Below are 18,911 nucleotides of genomic sequence, written 5' to 3' on the forward strand. Positions count from 1 at the left end.
ATGAAGTTACTTGTATTAATTTTTGCGTGGGGAGCAGGTGTGTTTACTGCATGCTGATTTAGGATTGAATTGTTTGTGCTGAAGAGTTCTATGCCAGAAAACCATGATGTGACATTTCCAAGCACATATCTAACTGCTTTTTGTGGAAACATGACTGTTTCTTAGTTTTCTGGAGTGATGAAAAAGGCTTCCCTTGTTTAATGATTATGAGAGTTAAAATTGGGCACTTGTATTCTTTGAAAATTTCTTCAGCTATTAGTAATTAAATGTTTTTGGGATGTGTGGATTCAAGAAAATTACTTGTTGCAATCAGTGGTAAAAGTTTATTAGTGATAACGAGATGATCTGGCCATATGCTACATCTGAATTTTTAATTTGTCATTTATTAGTAATCTAGGGCTGAAGAAGTTTCAGTTGCTGCCAAATAGCAGCTGTAGACTCTGATCTTATTATTATTTTCAAGTGATTTATTAAATCTTTAACTCTATTCTTCTGTTCCTTTTTTTTTCTCCTTGTCTTTTGGTAGTCTGCAGTTCTTTGTTCTGGCTTTGGAGAACTTGGATCCTCTAAATTGGCAAACTCTACTGGATCCCAAATCTTGGACCAATTGAAATCTCCAGGTTTGGATCAATTTACCTCTCAACAAAACAATAGTAGCTCTACCACCACTACCACAACTACCGCATCATCTTGGGATCTAAAACCACCCATTACTCAGTCCTCAGTCCTCAGTCAGTTTGGTAAGTGCTTTCACATAATCTCTCTCTCTATTAGTCTGTAAAATTTCTTAATGCCAATGACAGTTTAAAATGGCCTTGATGAAAGGCTTTTTAAAATGTAATTCTAATAATAAAATTGGTTGCAAGGTTTAAGTTAAGCTTATCTGCTGGTAATAGATATTACAAATATATCACAAACTAAGTTGTGATGGGCTAAAGCCTATCCATAGAGTCTTTAGAAGTTGTTGAGCCTTCATGTAGTGACATCTTTGATTTGGTATGCCTGTCTATTTAAGTGGAACTTTGATGTGACTTCATTCTCAGCAAATCCTGGAAAAGAAGTATTTTAGTCTTTGTGCCTATGCTGCTTCTAGCTGAATATAAGGTTGTACCATATTTTTTCTCCCATTTTTTCCTCTTATAACTATTACATGAGTTTTGAATGAGCACTACATAATTTCTTCATAAAGTGCATCATATCTCCTTGTTTGAAGTCTGCATGTGCTCAGAATGATGCAGATTACTAATTTTGTCTGTTCATAATTGGATGGATTTTTCATTTAATTAAGTACAATTGACAGGAACAGCGGTGAACGTGATAAGAAGCTGTTCTTTGCAGTTCAGTTTGTAGCAGTGTTCTCACTAAAGAATTATAGTTCTTGTATCTATCTCTTGTATGTGTGTGTTTTCAAATAGGTAAAGCAGCCAATTTGATAGCAGCTGTAATATTTTACATGCAGTAATTCTGAAAAAAATGTTTGTATGCATTTTGAGTTGCTTTCTAATGCACTTTGCCAACTGAATAAAAAACCCCTTCAGATTGCAAGTGATATGGACTTATGGTTGATGGCCAATGCTCCAAGCTGTTGTTTGGCTTTCACATCTGAAAACTGGGGAAGAGAAAAACATAGGAGAGAAAAAACTGTCTGTATCCAGTGTGTCTTGACTTTCAGCCAGATGGAGATGGTAGATGAATTCCTCCTTGTGTTGAAAATCTTTGCCTTTGTGGGGCAGGAAATCATAACTCATAATACATCTAAATTGCAACTCCAAACACCTTGAAAGTTATCACAGTTTATTGGCACAGTTAATTGCAGTGAAACTTGCCATCTTTGACTAAAATAATCCACAAGCTTTTTGATGCCTAACGTAAAGAAAGCTAAATAATGCTTGATGAAATGTGTTCATTTAAGATAAGGAATATCAAATGTTGGCATTGTTATTGCAATGGTAATATTCTATATGGAACTTGTATGATGCATGCACTAGAAAATAATAGCTGTCAAGTGTGTCAAGTCATCCAGATTCTTTCATGAAGAGCAGAGTTTAATGCTTTAATTTTTCTTTTTCCAATTACTGTCCAGACTTTAAATCCCAGCCTGAACCATCCCCAGTTCTGAGCCAGCTGACCCAGCGACAGCAGCAACAAACACAGGCAGTCCCTGTTCCTCCTCCTGGGCTGGAGTCCTTCTCATCCCAGGTGAAACTCCAAGAGCCGTCCCCAGTAGACACCTCTACAGCTGTCAGCAAAATGTTACAGCTGCCCAGTATATCTATGGAGAACCAGGCAGGGACTGCCCATCAAACCCAGCAGAAACAGATAAAACCACCAAAACGGAGGATAACTCCAGCATCCAAGGTGGGTAATTTGGTGGCACCAAGTACTTAATCATTGCGTATAAGTTTCTAGGGAGAAGAGGGGCAAAGACCATCATATGTTTTCTGTTTATAGAGCAGGGAATTCTAAGCTGGATAGTTCTACAGTCCAAAATAGAATGATGTTGTCTTTTCCAAGCACATACCTGATTGTTCTGTGTGGAAAATGACTGATGCTGAGTGATTTTGGATTGACTTAACTGGCCGCAAATTGAATGTTGGATGAATGGGGGTGGGCATGGGTGATGGTTGTGTATCGCAAAATACAGTGGCTAACACTTTCAGCCCCAGATTGGATCCAAGAATCTATAAATGAATTTCAGATTGCAATAATGGAATTAATTTGTGATGCAAACTGGGGCTTTGTGACAGATATAGTTAAGAGGAAAGATTGAGGCAGTAGCTGAATAAGTCTAGTTATGGGAGAAGAGTGTCAGTCACTGGTATCTTTAATACAAATAGTACACAGAAAGGAACTGTGGCTTATCTTTCCCTTTTAAGATTCCTGCTTCTGCAGTGGAGATGCCTGGGTCAGCTGATGTGACAGGGTTAAATGTTCAGTTTGGAGCTCTTGAGTTTGGATCAGAGTCTGCACTCCCGGAGTTTGGATCAACTTCAAGCAGTGAGAATACCAGCCAGGCGAACAACAATAGCTCGTACTCAAAATCTGTAAAGTACGTGTGAGTTCCCCTTGTGCCTTCTGAGATGTCCTCTTGAAGGGTCAAGTTCTTGTAAAATATGTCAAGGCACCATTACTGTGTAATGGGAGGGGGAAATAGGGTGGCTTGTAAGGCTGTTTTCTGTGGATGGCATGTTAAAAGAAGTCTCTCTTCTAATTACAATCAAAACCTCACGGACAGGTTGATTTGAAGCTGCAGATGACATGAATGGAAAGAACCTTAAAGCAAGATACCTTTTATAGAATTGCTTCCTCATGTTTGATTTTCCCGATTTTTAAATTTGCCAGAGGCTTTGTTCCTTACAACTTCAATTTTTCTGCTTTTGATCCAGGATAGATGAACCTTGTACCATATATGTGTGTCAGTAGATTGGCACCAGATTGCAGATCTGATGCTCCTATAGAATGAGAAAAGCCAAGCTTTTCAGTCTGCAGAAGCTTTTACTGAAATGCTGAAATAGGTGATGATAAAGACAAATGTGTCAATAACCCATTTTTATTCCTTACTCTTTTAGCTTTCAGTAGAAAGCTTCCTGAAGTTTATTCAGAAACACTAGTAAAAATGAACTTCCACATTCATTTCTAGTTCTATAAATGATTTAAGCTGTTTAGAAAATAAAACTCCTGCATGTTTCAGGGTTGTTTTTTTTTTTTATTCTTTGCATATTGTGTTAGACTGCTACTGTAATGTTAGATTTCTATTCTAAGAAGATTAGGTGTTTATCATCATATTCTGGACTTTATGGATCTAGTTTATTAAGAAAGGTTATAATCATGAATTTATCCTTTGAGAGGATGGAAATAAGTTGACAAGTGTGTGTCAAGTATTGTTTGGTTGGGCTTACGGGAGGAAGGTGAATGGTGCTTAAAGCAGCTGGTGTTTTTGAAGTAATTATTGGGGACCAAAACAAAATTGTATTTTTTCATGATTTCCTCTAAAATAAATAGTGTAAATCTGACTATGTCTTATTTAAGTAGTTTTAGATAGCTGTGTAGGAGCTGATATTTTCATGAAGGTGTTTGATATCTCATTTACCATCATAGTAAATAATTTTTACTTTTTCCAGTGATCCTTTGAATACCTCTTTGCCAATATCCAATACAGTACAGGAGTCCACCTACACAACCTCTGCCATCACCTCTTCTAGCCTGACCTGCTCATCCCAGAGCACTAGCCTGGTAACAACAACTTCCTCCTATGAACAGATTTCTGTGCATAGTAGGATAGCGTACCAAAGCTCCATGGCTCCATCTGAACCACTCCCTATTGCAGTTACGGTGAGTGAACTTCAGAAATAAGACCTAGAAAAAGATGAAATATTCTTATTCATGTTGGACTCGTATAACCCTGCTACGTCAATGTTTTTAACCAAGCCAAGTGGTTTCTTTGATTCCCAAGCCCACCCTGTTATTTGTGTTTTCTTTTCCTATTGTGTAGCCGTTTTGGGCTGTACTGTATTTGGGATATAATTGCGTCCTCTGATTTTATGGGTCTTGACATCTTAAATTGCCGCCTGACCTTTTTTCTTAGTAACACTTCAACATTCTAGTTGAGTTTCCTTCCCTGAGGCTTAGCTTTTAAAAAAGGAACTCACTGTCAATGTAAATATTAATCATGGTATTCTGCCATAACTTGACAGTTTCTATTCAAAGGCATATAATTTATTAAATTTATAAGGAATCTAGCAAATAGATCTCAAACTGGCTTTGGCCCCTCTAGCGTTATTCTTTTGTTGGATTTAAACACCAGTAGGAATTAGTATTGTTTTATTTTAAAAGGATAGGGTGAGATCTGATCAAGGACAGAGGATCTCTTGAGAGATACTCAAAAGCACCTACTTTTTGTATGCAGAATGTAGGTTTGTTTAAAAAGAATAATTTATTGAATGTTTAAGGAACTTGTGAGAGATTGTAAGTTTATTTACTTCTGGCCTTTGTTATGTAATGGTTCAGTCACACTTGTCTTCTGCACTAGCTCGTATGTACTGGCGAGGATCAAGCGTAGACTATCCACTTCTATATTCCAGCGTTATCCAAAAAACAACTGGTGCTTCTTAAGTCTTATCTTTCAATGGAAAAAAAATGGCGTCTGTGTAACTTGGATAGTTAAAATTGTGAGTTGCATTAGATCAAAAGCACAACCATTTCCTAGATGTTAATTCAATCCTTTCTTTCATATTGGTGTGAACCTGAAGTTTGTTATATACAGTACATGGGAAGGTCTCCTGCTGATGGGTGTAGTATGGGCAGTGTATGGGATTCTGTATGTCCAGGACACTTTGTGCTCGAGAATTTTATGTGGTTTTGTTAAAGGCAGTAAAAAGCTAATTTTCTGCCTGGTTTGTCTTTCAATTTAGAATGAATATAGAATTTTGCATGAAGCACGTTAAATGTGTGATTCATTTGGAAAATGTGATATACCTATGAGATGATTTATTAATTTCTCCTGTGTTTACAGAATGGACACAGTGGTGGTAGAACACAGGCAGCTCTTGACAGTAAGTTTACAAAGCTTGGATGTGTACAGGACTCTAATGACTCTTTCTAGTCTTTCTTTACAAATTGGTATGCACACAGTTGTAGCAATATGACATCTGGTTTAAGGTTTTATATAGTTCTGACTAATTTTTGGCTGATCAATCTGAGTTTATTTTGTACTTACAGAGGATGTACTGCTTGCTTATTGGAGAAAACTGAAATACGGAAACAGCTCTATTGAATCTGTACCCAGTGTGTATAACCCTGAGCAGTCTTAAGCATTAGAAAAGCTGCTTTGCTGTTTTTTTTCCCCTTTTTGGATTTCTCTACTGCAAATTACTTAATATACAATTTCTTATACATTCTTCCAGCTCTTGTTTGGAAAGCTGCAATTAGCATTTAGTGGCAATGAAACAGTCATTCTTTGAAAGCACCTCTTGCTGGGTGTAATGCTCAATTGCTACCCTGTGGGACATAAGGGTGACTAACATGCTCCTTCTGCTGGGTTGCTTGCTATCTTGCAATAGATTAACAGTGTTGTCTGATACAGACAATACTGTTCTCTTCATTTTGGCCTTTTTCTTTTTTTTTTTTTTTTTTCTTGGCATGTGGTAATTTACTTGTAGCACCCCAGTAGCTCTCTTCCCAGAGTCAAAATAATTAAAATGTAATTTTCACTCTTTTGACTTTTATATTCTGGGTTATGGAAGTTTCTAGCAGCTTGAATTAAAATCTTTTGGAATTCCAGCACTTCAGTTTTAAGTCTATCAATCTTTTAAACATCTCAGGTATGTCAGCAGCAGGACAGTTTTTTTTATATTTCTGAGTGCCAAGAACTTGAGTATTCAGACCTATAAACTGTTTTGTTAATGCCAATTTCTGTTCAAGTGAGCAGGAGGAAGGGTATATGCCTAAACAGTTACTTATTAAAGATTTTAATGGATAGGACAACTTTGCAAATAGAAAATTTATTTACTCTCATGTATAGAATTAACCATTTTGTAAATTCACTACGGGATTTGTCTTTTTGCTATGGAAAACAAAGATCTGAGATTTTTTTTGTAATTACTGTGTAACAGTTTTATTAGTCCCTTTTTCTATACTGGTTCCCTTTGACAGCATTTCTATTTTTTTCTTTATCTCAGGCCCATAAACCAGAATCAGCCTTCTACTGTGTATCTATTTCATGTGTCCAAACTATTTTGAAATTCTCTTTTTGTAAACATTTGAAAGCACTGACTGTTTTCCTTCCGTATATGCCGCTAATATCCTTAGTTGGTCATCTCTCATCTTTCCTACTGGTGCTCTTTAATGTCCAGGTCTCATCCTTCCTAAACATGAAGCTGTTCAAAACATGCTAGGATTATAATTCTGACCATCCTATTTGTCTTCTGGTTTTCTTCTTAATGAAGATGGTGATTCTGTCCCTTATACTGGGGGTGTCTACTTTGATTTCAAGGAGTGAATCACAGAATTGAAGGGGTTGGAAGGGACCTCAAAAGATCATTGGGTCCAACCCCCCTGCCAAAGCAGGTTCCTCAGAGCAGGCTGCCCAGGTAGGCATCCAGATGGGCCTTAAATATCTCCAGAGAAGGAGACTCCACAACCTCCCTGGGCAGCCTGTTCCAATGGTCTGTCACCCTCACTGTGAAGAAGGTCTTTCGCATGTTGGTACAGAACTTCCCGGGCTCTATCTTGTGGCCATTACTCCTTGTCCTCTCCCCGCAAACCACTGAGAAGAGGTTGGCCAAATCCCTCTGTCTCCCACACCTCAGGTATTTATACACATTGATGAGATTTTATTTTTAAAGTGTTACATGTTTGAGTCAGTACTCCAGACAGATTAGTTTTATGTGCTCTTTGTACCCCAATGATCCAAATCTCAGGCATCAATAGTGCTGTGTAGGTTGGAGTGAAGAATTGGAGCTGTAGGTAAACTTTTGCAGTGCCTTTAAGAGTACAAACACGTTCTGTTTGAAGAAAGGGATTGGAATCAAATGCAAAGAACTTTGAAATGAGGATGGACTTGTGAGCAAAGGCTAATAATCAGATACTGGGAGGTGAAGCATAAAAGACTGTAGTTTACTACATGTGTACAGGTAAAAATTATAATTCTGTGAGTGAAGAGCTTAAAGAGAGAAATTGATAGTTCTGGTGCCATCTGACTTTTCCTTAATAGCCAGATGGCTTAACACCATTCCTTGTTCTTAACAGCCAGATTTTTGTAAACCAAGGTAGAATACTTAATGTTCCTGAATCCAGCTTGGGAGTCAGGTATGCTGGAATTTGTCTCTGACTGCCTCTTTTTCAATTCATTGCAGCTACTTCATCAGTTCCAGTGTCTAAGACAGAGCCTTCTCCCTCACTATCTTCTGCTGGTTCTATGCCTAGCGTGGTGTCCACCACCACTTCGCTTCTGTCTTCAGCATCGCAGCATGCGGCAACGTTGCCCAGCTTGTCTCAGTCCAGTGACTTGGCCAGCAGCTCACTTTCCCAGTTAAGCAGGTATGGTAGGAGTTGTGGTAACCTGTGAAGGGAAAAATGTTCTGGGGAAAGGGCAAATATAAGGGTGGCTGACATTGGGGTTATCAGCTGACAGGGTGCTCTTTTCTGACAGTAACTGGAATTAAGAGATTCAGAAGAGGATGTTTCTGTTTGCAAAGTAGGGCTGCCTCTTTATGTTACAGCAGTGCTGCCCTCAAATTTTCATGGCATATAAACACCTTTGTGTTTCAAGGGGCTCTATGCATGCTGGTAGGAGTTTTAGTTGGAAAACTGTTGGGCAGATACTGAGTGCTGATATTGTATAAACTCACTTTAGGATAGAATAAATCTTGTGGTTAAAAATTAATGAGAACAAAATATACGACATCTTGTTATCTGTCGACCTTCTGTTATGTTGAAGCATCTTGTTAATTGAAACATCCCGTTATCTGTCGACCCTCAGTTAGGCTGAAACTTGAGATAACTTGAGTCAACCTTCTGTTATGTCTTGTTAACTGAGACATCCCGTTATCTGCCGACCATCAGTTAGGCTGAAACTTGAGATAGCTTGAGCCAACTCGGCATTTCTGCAGCTTGGAAAACAACTGATTCATCCTACCTGGCATTCTTTAAGCAAAAGGTGAAAAGTGCATCACGAGGAAGACCTACGGTCTTCCTCCCAAAGACCACTGCCCACGTCCCGAAGACCCCGGCCCACAATTCTTGGGAGGCTTTGCGCAAGCACAAGGACTGATAAGCTAATTACCATACGAAGCGAGAGTAGGCGGGTTTAGGTATTGAATATGTATAGGCGTTAATAGAATATTCATTGTTTTGCTGTATAAATATGAGATGGTTTGTTACTTTGAACATGCACAATAGGTGGAGAGATCCCCCATGCATCCAGCGCTGCAATAAAGAATATACCACTTAAGGAAATTTCGGCTTCGATCTTTGAATCAGTGCCATGACAAGATGATGCCTGAACTCCAGGCATGTCTGACTTGGTTGTGCTGGTAGCTGTTGTCTGAGTCTCTGCCATAGGTCAGATAATTAATGAATGAAGGCTTCTCACAAGGGAAGGGTGGACAAGGAAATGGTTTAAAACTGTATGCTGGACTCAATCATTTATTTTATTGCTGCCTGAATTGGTGTCATCCTATTTCCTCCAGATGGGGAATTGGTTTTAAAGGCTTGAAGGAAAATTAATCTGTTGAAACTGATAATAGTCTGACCCAGCACCTTGAAGAGCTTGTGACAGAAGTCTTTGCCCTTAAAATAGGTCATATGATTCAGTCAAGAGCTTTGTTAAAAAACACTGCTCTATTTTCTTGTAGCTATTTCTATGGAGAATATTAAAATACATGTTGTTATTAGGATCTCTTTTGCTTCTGATTCACATTATGAGCTTTTTAAACACCAAATCATAAGTGCTTTGTATGTCTGTTTGGCTTTGTTCAGTATTAATTTGTTTATTTTGCTTATTTATATTGTACTTTTTTGTGTTCTTGACCTTGAATGTAAGGTAGAACTTTTAAGTGTAAATGTTTGCGAACCAGTTTGTTGCTTTTCAAGGAGACATTTAAAGAGCTTTGGATTGCAAATGAATGTTGGTGCTGCTGTTACTACCTCAAACTCACAGGCCTGGTCAGGTAGGGAAAAAAGTGGTGCTAATGCAGAGCTGCTTTCTAAAATGAAGTTATCTCAAATGTTTTTCATCAGTAACTTCCTTATTCTCAAATTTTACAGTATGTATAAAACTGAACTGATTGTTCTGATTCATCTTTTGAATAAGGAAAAGGCTTTTAGGGGTTGTAGTGGTTTGAACAAGCATTGATTAAATTAACTAATTCTGTAGTAGTATGCCTAATTTTCCTGCTTTCACAGGTGCTATTTGTTTGCTTTTTTATTTTGAGCCTTGCCTTTTGAAGAGAGTATCGAGGCTGTTGGCAGAGTTATGGAGCACATACCTTAACAGATCTAGTTAGCTGAACTAAAGAAATGCAGTTAAAACATGAGAAATGTTGTGAATCAAACCAAAGCACTGCCTCACCTAGTACCTGTCCCCTGTGATATCCAGCAGCAGTTGCTCAGGGAAAGACTAATTAACAAGCCATGTGTTATGTGAAACTTTCTGGTATGTTCTGGTTTTGGAATTTACATGACTTGGAAGTATTGCTGTATAATTGCTAAAACTACTATTGTTTTTTTTCTAAAAATATAGTAAACTGATAATTAGAAATGATTGGTGTTTATCATGTTTCTTGTTATTAATAGTTCTCTTATTTTTTTATTAAACAGTAGGTAGATATTAAAGAAAATTTACCTGTAGGGGTGTGTGTGTGCATATACATACAGTGTGTGTATATAGTTTTTTCTAGGAAAAATTCATTGTTAATTCTTTGCAATTTCTTTCTAGCTCCCTTTCCAATCATCAGAGCAGCCTCTCCCTTGTCTCAGTGTTGTCTTCAAGCACATCACATGCAGTAAGTCCTGTTTGCGTTTCAACAGATGTTTGGCATATATAGTCAGTGTTAACCCGAGGATGAAGACCCTCTCTTAAAGTTCATTGTGTCCCAGTACACCAAGAACTGAGACAAGAGGCTTGTCTTGGGAGAAGGACTGCTAGCCCTCTAGTGACAAAAAGATTGTTATTACTACTTGTGATTTGTACTAGATCAAGAATTAAATATTAGAGACTGGCCAGTCATACAGCTTCAGAGAAAATTTTTACCCAGGAAGGGGAGATGGAGTGAAGAGAATTTCTTGCAGCAACTGTATTAAAAATAATATTTAGAAGTGGCTGTCTGAAACTGCTTCAAAAGGTGGAATGTTAGCAATCTACACTGGAGAGGTTAGCAGGCAAAGTGTGGTGTGATGGAATGATATATATCATGACAAATGCTTCATGACAGATGATACTGGAGTTTACCATGTGATGATGTTGTCATGTGAGTAATTCATTAGAGTGAGGCAAATGGTATCGAATACAGTACTGTAGGTGAGATTACACAAATGGAAGTCAGACACTGCTTTATTATGTGATAGTGTACTTCTGTACAATCCCAGTTAGGGTGTGCTGATAGGCTTTTGCTCTTCTTTTATTTGTGTATTTAGTTTGTAATGCTTCATCCTGACTGAATGTGTAACTTGAAAATTCACATTTAGGCAAATGTCCTTCTTCCCTGTTGTGGGAGCTGTTTTAGCTTCTGTGTGTCGATGACACTGTTTTGCAAGTGTCATCAGCTTTTACAGTTAAAGCACTGTATTTTGCTGGATTCAAACCAGGAACTCTGTTATACTTGCGTTCCTGTAATATATCTGGTCTGCGGTTGCTTACCACATTGATTTTGTTGTGGGGCGTTGCAGTTTTAATGTTTTAAATTCCGCAAAGTGCATCGAGGAAATGACAATAGCAGTGTCCTGTATTCTGAAAAAAATACTGTCTTTTGGAAGAATATAGACATTTATTTTATATAATAAGTACTAGCTGAAATGAGTAAACAGTCAAATGGCAAGAAAGAATGCAATGGAGGGATGTTTGAGTTTTTGTGATACAATTCTGTGATGATATAGCTGCCTAATTTAAACTTTAATAATTTTCTTTGAATACTTGAAAATCACAAGCATGCAACTTAGTTGCTTGCTTGGTACATAAGTAATGCATTTACTATTAAACATTCTCTTGCATGTGCTGCTGTTACTTATAAGATTGTCTTTTTTCCACAGCGTCTTCCACTGTGGTTTTGCTCTGTGATCCTCAATCTTTTTGTCTCCTTTCTAGCACACTAGTGTTGAGAACACAACTTCGCTCCAGCCCTCAACAACCTTTTCAACTGCTTCAACCTCAGCCACTAGTAGCACCACCTCTTCGGTTGTCAGCATGGCAAGCAGTATGAACACTACAAACAGCCTTGGCCTGAGCGTTACCAGTGTGTCTATACCAGCTGCTACCACGCGGGCAGCTCCCTTAGTGTCTTCAGGTTTGCAATATTAACAGATCACATGGATAGACAGAGGACTCCAGTCTGCAGGGCTGTCAGTTGAGCATCTCACCAGCAATAACTACGCTAAGAAATCCACACTCTTGAATAGCATTTTCAGTATGCTTTATTTGCTGGCTTATAAAATGAAGCTGCCTGATTTTGTGTATTTGAAGTATTTGTTAGGGTGTGATGTGTGGCATTTATATAGCACGTTCTATCCCTAAAGAGCTTTATAAATAGACACCAGAGCAGTTCTCACTTCAAGTTTTGGACTAGAAGACTTGCACAGTTTATATTCCAGGTTGTGATCAGCTCTTGACCGTCAGTTTACATTAGCTTTCCTTTCAGTCTTCTTTGCGACTTGAATTCATTTGGCAGTATCAAAGTACACTGCAGTGTCCTCATTATCATGTGTCATATCCCTACTGCCACATCTGCAGAGAGGAAAAAAGCTGTCTGATGTGTGGGTTATTCCACAGCAATAATCACTTCTTCCAAAGCATCCACTGACAGAAGGTGGGAAGGCTTCTTCTACTGAAGTGGAAGCAATGCTAAATTTCTTTGCTCTTCTAATCAACATAACCTGCTAAAAGGAAATTCTGTGGAGGGAAGTGAATGATGTAAATATTAAGATCAAACTTAAATACACAAGAATTTCTCATTTCCTATTCCCACTCTTTGTAAATGAAGCGTCTAACTAGCCAAAGTGCCTTTTTACCCTTCTGCTTACTAGCTCTGCTTCATAGAGGCACCTGAGACTGTCTCAATCTTCTTTATTTTCCCAAATGCAATAAGTAACCCACAAAAAGTTTACTAGCGATATTTAGTGCTTTCTGGTCCCTTGCTGGCAGCAAGGGGAAATGTGTTGACAGGGCAGAAAATGAAAGAAAATAATTTGCTCTCAGATCAAGAACAATGCCTACGTTTTACCTTCAGGAGGGGACCAAGGAAAGGAGAGAAGTTCCTGTAATCCGCTCAGAGTAAATGACAAAATTGGGATGTTTTCTGCAGAGGCTATTTTGAATTTAAAGTAGTCTGTGCTTTCCCTTCCTTTAGGTATGGTTCAACTTTTCAGGCTATTTTGAGCATTTTCATCAATTAGCACTAAATTTTACTGTTCTTTAAAAGCTACGATAGTGCAGCTGCCAGGGCTCGTGAGCTATGTTGTCTTGGTGCTGAAGCCTTTTCTAAAGGCTTGTTAAAGTGTCTGCATTTTGGTTCTACAGGCAAAGCTCCCCCAAATCTGCCCCAAGGTGTACCGCCCTTGTTGCATAACCAGTATATTGTGGGACCTGGAGGACTTCTGCCTGCCTACCCAGTAAGCAATTTAATTGTACCTGTCCTTGTTTACTTAAACCTTGGTGCAAGTGGGCCCTCCAGACCTCTTGCTGTCTATGCCAAGGCATTTGTTTTGTCATGTATTGCACCTGGAATTCTTCTTCCAAATGCCAAAGAAATATGCAATATATTCAGTGGGAGTTTACTGTTCATAGAAAATTTCAAAATTGGTGTGGCTGCTGTCAAAGCTGAGCATGTGTTCTGCTGTGGTTTTTGGTGGTATAAGGTTTTAGGCCTTTTCATTAAATTTAGACTTATTCAGGTTTGTGTTACTGGAATAGACTTACCATAGTAATGGTCGAACTGTGCGATGTGTCCTGTCTGTCATAGTTTGAAAGGCTGCACAAAGATTTTTGATGTCTGACCAAGATCAACATCTCATTATCTAATTTTTGAATCAGAAACTAACTGCTTTACTTATCGCATTGAATGTGAGGGGTGAGCTCGATAAAGACATTCATTATGTCTTTGTCATATTCTCTGAAAGAATAATTGCAGAAAAGACTTGTTTTTATTCCCAAATCTGAATGCCCAGTAGATCTTTATTAATTCATGAATGATGCATCTGTAAAAACAGTATTGAAGACTGAACAGGCAGACTCTCCTCAGAGGACTACTGTCACCTGAAAACAATATTAGAGTGACAAGCCATTTTAAGCTCTACTAGCCTTACAATTTTACAGTGCTTCGTGATTACACAATACAGCATAGAGCCATACACCTTTAACAAAGACTTGTCCTAGATCAAACTGTGTTTAAAGCCCCAAATTTGTCAGCATCAGAGAAAAGTGTTATAATGATGTTGTATTTTTATCTGTCTTCAAGCAGATTTATGGTTATGATGATCTACAGATGCTTCAATCCAGGCTGCCAATGGTAAGTAAATAGCTTGGTTTATTTCATTTTAAGCATTATCTTCAGTATTGATCCTCTGTCCAACACAAATTGCTTTGCTCAGTGGTGATTAAGAGCTTATCCTTATGTTCTGTTTTTTTAATATCCACAGTTTCTTTAGGTGATATAAATGGGTATAGAGCGATTGTTACATTTGTCCATCTGCAAACTCCATCTTTTCAAAGTCTTTTCAAAGCTAGTTGAAATCTGAGCATGAGCTTCTCTCTTAGCAAGGGGTGGGCTTGAACAACAAGACATAGTACACAAATTGACAGCCACTGGGTGCACTAACAGGTTGCTGAAGCTATTAAAGCTGGAGTTCTTTGCATGCATCGTGGTAACAAATTCATCGGCAGGTAAGCTGCAGGAGAGGAAGTACACAATTTTCTTTCTTAAATGAATCCAGAATATAAATGATGTATTGGAGAAACTTGAATCACGGGTAGTTAGATTCACAGGGAACCTCAGCCTAGAATGCAGAAAGGTGAGAAGTTGTTTCCCCCCACCCCAAAACTGGGGTAAGGAACTCAGAAAGGCTGGTAGTATGTAACTGAGAAAAGTCAAAGGATTGATTAATGCACTGTATCCATAAAGGCAAAACTGGAGCAATGAGTGAGCAGTGATCTGGAAGGAGGTATTACTGGATGAAGATTGTAATTAAGCAAGTTAGTACCGAGTCTTCCATGTGGAATCTGGGGGTTAGCTAAATGGAGTACAGGGATGTCCCAGACAAAACCCTGTCTGTCTGCTCATCATCAAAATCAAAGGAAGAGTAGGCCACAAGTGATAATGCGGTTAAGATTTGGAAACATTCTATGCAAACAGAAACCACTTGAGAAAAATGGTGTTTCAGAAGAACCAGTCTGACAGATAACTGAATTAGTTAGAAAAAAAAATGTGGACAATATCTGATAATTAATACTAAATTGGGGGGAAAAAAAAGTATTGCCAGAAGAAATTAAAAGTGAGACCCAAAATAAAGTATCAGGTAATGAAAAAAGGTAGAATATTTCCTGTAATGGGAAAATCAAGGCCATGGAAAAAGTACTTAGCTTCAGAAGAGGCTTCATACCTGTCAGACAATTGGAGTGGAAAACTGACATGTCTGTTATTTGGAAGTTGTTCATGTATTCAGCAGACCTTAAATTTAGGTCCAATATAAATAGCACACAATGATTTGGAAATAAGTGATGAAGGTTTCTGGAAAATCTTTTGTATGAGGATGTCTTACTTTCTAGTGAAAGTTTTTTGAAACCCAGGAAAGTTGCAGTGAGAGCAGATAAAGTCACATTGAGATAAAAGGAAAGACCTGGCAGCTTGATATCAGTTCTGGAAAAAAAATATAGGATGGCTACAAAAATATAGCAGATATGTTGTACAAATTGAGGTGAAGCTATTCAAAACAAGTAAGAAATACTATAATGAATTAGGGAAATGACAATATTGGTATTAAAATAAGAACATGCTTGGATCAAAAAAAAAAAAAGAAAACTATGACAGGTCTACTGCAAGGAGGAGTGTTAGGAGTAGGTTCATGGTTCTACACCAGATGTACTTCCCACAGAACAGACTGTGATGACATGTCTGTGATAATGCGAGTTCATTAATGACAAGGCAATGAAACTGGAAACATGGGAAGGCTCTCCAGGAAGCGTAGGTGGAAGAAATGAGGCAAGGGAGTGAGTGTATGAGCTGTAGCCTGGGCTCAGTGCAGAAGAGCAAGAAGTGCAGGATTTGCTGGGCTGATGTCAGGGTGTGTGCCTGGGGCTGCTGTCACACAAAACATGTGCTGTCCAAGCCTGTGTCTTGGCCCACGGCTGTTGGTTGGGGGGAGTGTGTTTGGGATCTCCTGCCTCATCCCTACTCTTCCATGGGTGTTGTTTGAAGGTTCTTGCTGGAAAGATGGTGTAGTTGGGTTTTCCCCTGTTATTCCCATAAAAGCAGAGGATGCTGGAGTGGGGATCTGGTGCTGTAGGTTTTGGTTTGTGAAGAGAGGAAAAGGAGTTAGATAAATAAAGTAGCAGAGAAGAGCGGTTGCTGGATATGATGCAACATCTCTGAAGTGATTTTTATGAAGGTTCAGGCGGCTGATTCTTAAGTGTGTGCATTCAGTAAGGGACGGTGTCCATGTCAGCTTGGACATTTGGGGGTTACCCCTGCATTTAGCTGACAAGGAATGGGGTACCAATGGTGTCATGGGGACAGGAGAATGTCAGTGAGGCTGCTTTTGTTTCAGGGCAGCACTGGAATTAGTTCAAAGCAGCTGTCCGCAGCTGCCAGTGTGGGCTTGGTGGGGGAGAAAATAAGGCTTGTGCTGGGGATCTGTGTGTGGGGCTGTGAATGCACACCTGCCTGTAACCATTCCCTGCTGTGCCTGTTAAACATGTGACTTACATAAAAATATTTTAGGAATACTATTATTTTTGCTGTTATCTGTTCACTTTTGTTTCTAAAAAAAAAAGTTGTTGTGTGTGAGAAACATCTCAAATAATTTTCTTCAGACAGGACCTTCTGTGAAGCTATTTTTATTCGCGATTGCAATGGTGGGTGTCCTGCCAATTAGGAGTGCTTTTAGTAAACAAATCATAACCTTTTATTCCCTATTACCCGACACCTGATCACCTCCCCTGTTTCCTCATTGGCTGAGTACTACAGGTTCACAAGCTACTCTTTTTTTTTTTTTTTTTTTTTTTTTTTTACTGTTCTCACACTGCTCATCCTGTTTTTCTCAAGCTTCTTCCTTATTTTGGAACAGTGAGGCCTTCTACTGTCTACTTATCTACTTAGCATTTCTCCTTGTTATGACTACACAACTACCTTGGAATACAGAAAATTAGTTCTCTACTGCAAAAACACAACTTTGTTTCTCACAAATAGATTAATACACAATGGAGTTGTAGGTTCTTGGGCAGTTCTGCACAGGGGTTCAGCAAGTTGACAAGAAATGGGAAGTTCAGACTTAAAGGAATGGAGTTAAGTCCATCCTGGCAGGTCTACAAGGGTTGCATGCATGTAAAGGCAGTATCTGAAGTCAAGATAGTACAAATTATTTGTGTATGGCCTTTGCCATACACAAATGTGGTGGGTGACCTGCAGGTGACCTTTTTTGCCATACACAAAAAAGGTGGGTGACCTGCAGGTCTGAGCGGTGCAGCAAGCAGCACGGGGACATGGTGTGCAGGAAGGTCCTGTGCCACATCTCCAGCATGTCCAGCTGAACGCTGAGTGAGGGTGGCATGTCTTTTCCTTTGGTGCTGCCTGAGTGTGGAGCACCTGTGGAGGCCCTGGGGATATGAGCATTTGGGAGTGATCCCAGCACGCTGGAGCAGCCTTTTGTTCCCCGCTGCCTTATACCAGCTCTGGCTGCCATGAGGGACGGAAGGGAAGGGGAGATGGCCCTGTGTTTGTGTCCCTGTGTGGAGCTTGATGCGGTGGTTGTGTGTGGAGGTGGGCTGCCCCCGCAGGAGGTTCTGTGCTGGTGAGACAAGAGCCACTGTCAAAGTTTCTACAAAAGGTGAGGTTTATTTGTTTGCAATAAATAGATAAATAGGAGGAGTGTGGGAGGAATGTGTGTGGCTCCTCTTAGAGCATGGCATGGGTGAGGCAGTGGATGCGCTGGAAGCAGGCATGAGCCTCGAGGCGGATGTGGTCCCCATGCGCAGGGGCTGTAGGTGTGGTTCTGGAGGTGGTGCTGGAGCTGGTTGAGGAGGTTGTGGCGTGCGGTGTGGAGCCAGTGCGCGGGGGTGCTGGGGCTGCTTAGGATGTCAAAGAGTTGTTGGAGGAGGTGGAGGGCAGTGTGTGCGGCTTGCTGTGTGTTGTTGGTGTCCAGGAGGGTGTCTGGGAAGGAGCAAGGTGTGTGTTGTTATGGGCAGGGCTGTGTGGGGCTGGAAGCCATGTTCCGGAGGAGCTGGAGGCTGTCCCAGGGGAAGGTGCTGTCGTGGAGGCACAGGGGACTGCAGGAGAAGGTGTTGGCAGGAGGCATGAGGGAGGAGCGGGAGCACCAGGGTGCCGTAGATGCCTGTTGGTGGTAGGGCTGTGGGCCCAGGCATGGTGGGGCTTGAGTTGTTCTGGGCAGGAGCCTGTTGGAGCTGGGTGGTGGTGCGGGTGGTAGCAATGCTCAGGGTGCTGCCATGTGTTGGGCTTTATGCGGTGCAGCATCTTTCCCTTCATCATCATCCAGAGAGAATTCCCCTATTTCCATTCGTTTTTGCTTTCTGTTTGCCTTTTTCCTTCAATCTTCTGTGAAGCCAGGCGAGGTGTGCCCACATGCTGCAGGCAGGGGCAGCATGCATTTTTCCCAGCACTGCTGTCGGGGTGCTGGGGTGTCCCAGTTGTGGGTCAGGCTGGTTGCAGGCCAATGTGGCTGGGTGGGGGATGTGAAATCGCTGTGGCAAGGGGCGGTTGGGGCAGCTGTGCTGCAGAAGTGTTTTAGGGTTTCCCTTTTGTTGCTTTCGTGGACTGTTTTGCTTGAGTTTTATTTTCAGGTTTCCTTGCCTACCCAAATCAATTTTTCTTATATAATGCTCTGATACTCTTTGTGTTTCTGTTTATGTATGTTTCCCTTTATTTACTTTTTGTTGTTTACATTTGATGAGTTGATAAGACAGAATTACCTGGGAAGGAAAGGATGATGAAATATGGTGTGGTTTCAAGTTACACGAAGTCCCTGCAATCCTA

The 18,911-nt window shown here is 39.9% G+C and overlaps 1 protein-coding gene across 2 annotated transcripts in view; it reads left to right on the top strand.

The window, feature by feature from the left end:
* The window catches only part of LOC311426262 (ubiquitin-associated protein 2-like), a 120,115-nt gene that overhangs the window by 92,662 nt on the left and 8,542 nt on the right, over positions 1–18,911 (top strand). The window contains exons 12-21 of one of the 2 annotated variants that reach the window (XM_084502494.1): positions 527–740; positions 2,084–2,358; positions 2,877–3,049; positions 4,122–4,332; positions 5,513–5,552; positions 7,854–8,037; positions 10,436–10,502; positions 11,801–11,999; positions 13,229–13,320; positions 14,166–14,216. In XM_084502494.1, coding sequence (XP_084358620.1) covers positions 527–740; positions 2,084–2,358; positions 2,877–3,049; positions 4,122–4,332; positions 5,513–5,552; positions 7,854–8,037; positions 10,436–10,502; positions 11,801–11,999; positions 13,229–13,320; positions 14,166–14,216 — 1,506 coding nt within the window. The remainder of the gene's footprint in view (positions 1–526; positions 741–2,083; positions 2,359–2,876; positions 3,050–4,121; positions 4,333–5,512; positions 5,553–7,853; positions 8,038–10,435; positions 10,503–11,800; positions 12,000–13,228; positions 13,321–14,165; positions 14,217–18,911) is intronic. The other variant, XM_084502495.1, reaches the window with a different exon arrangement.

Source organism: Aythya ferina (genome assembly GCF_964211825.1).
Source record: "Aythya ferina genome assembly, chromosome: W".
Taxonomy (NCBI): Eukaryota; Metazoa; Chordata; class Aves; order Anseriformes; family Anatidae; genus Aythya; species Aythya ferina.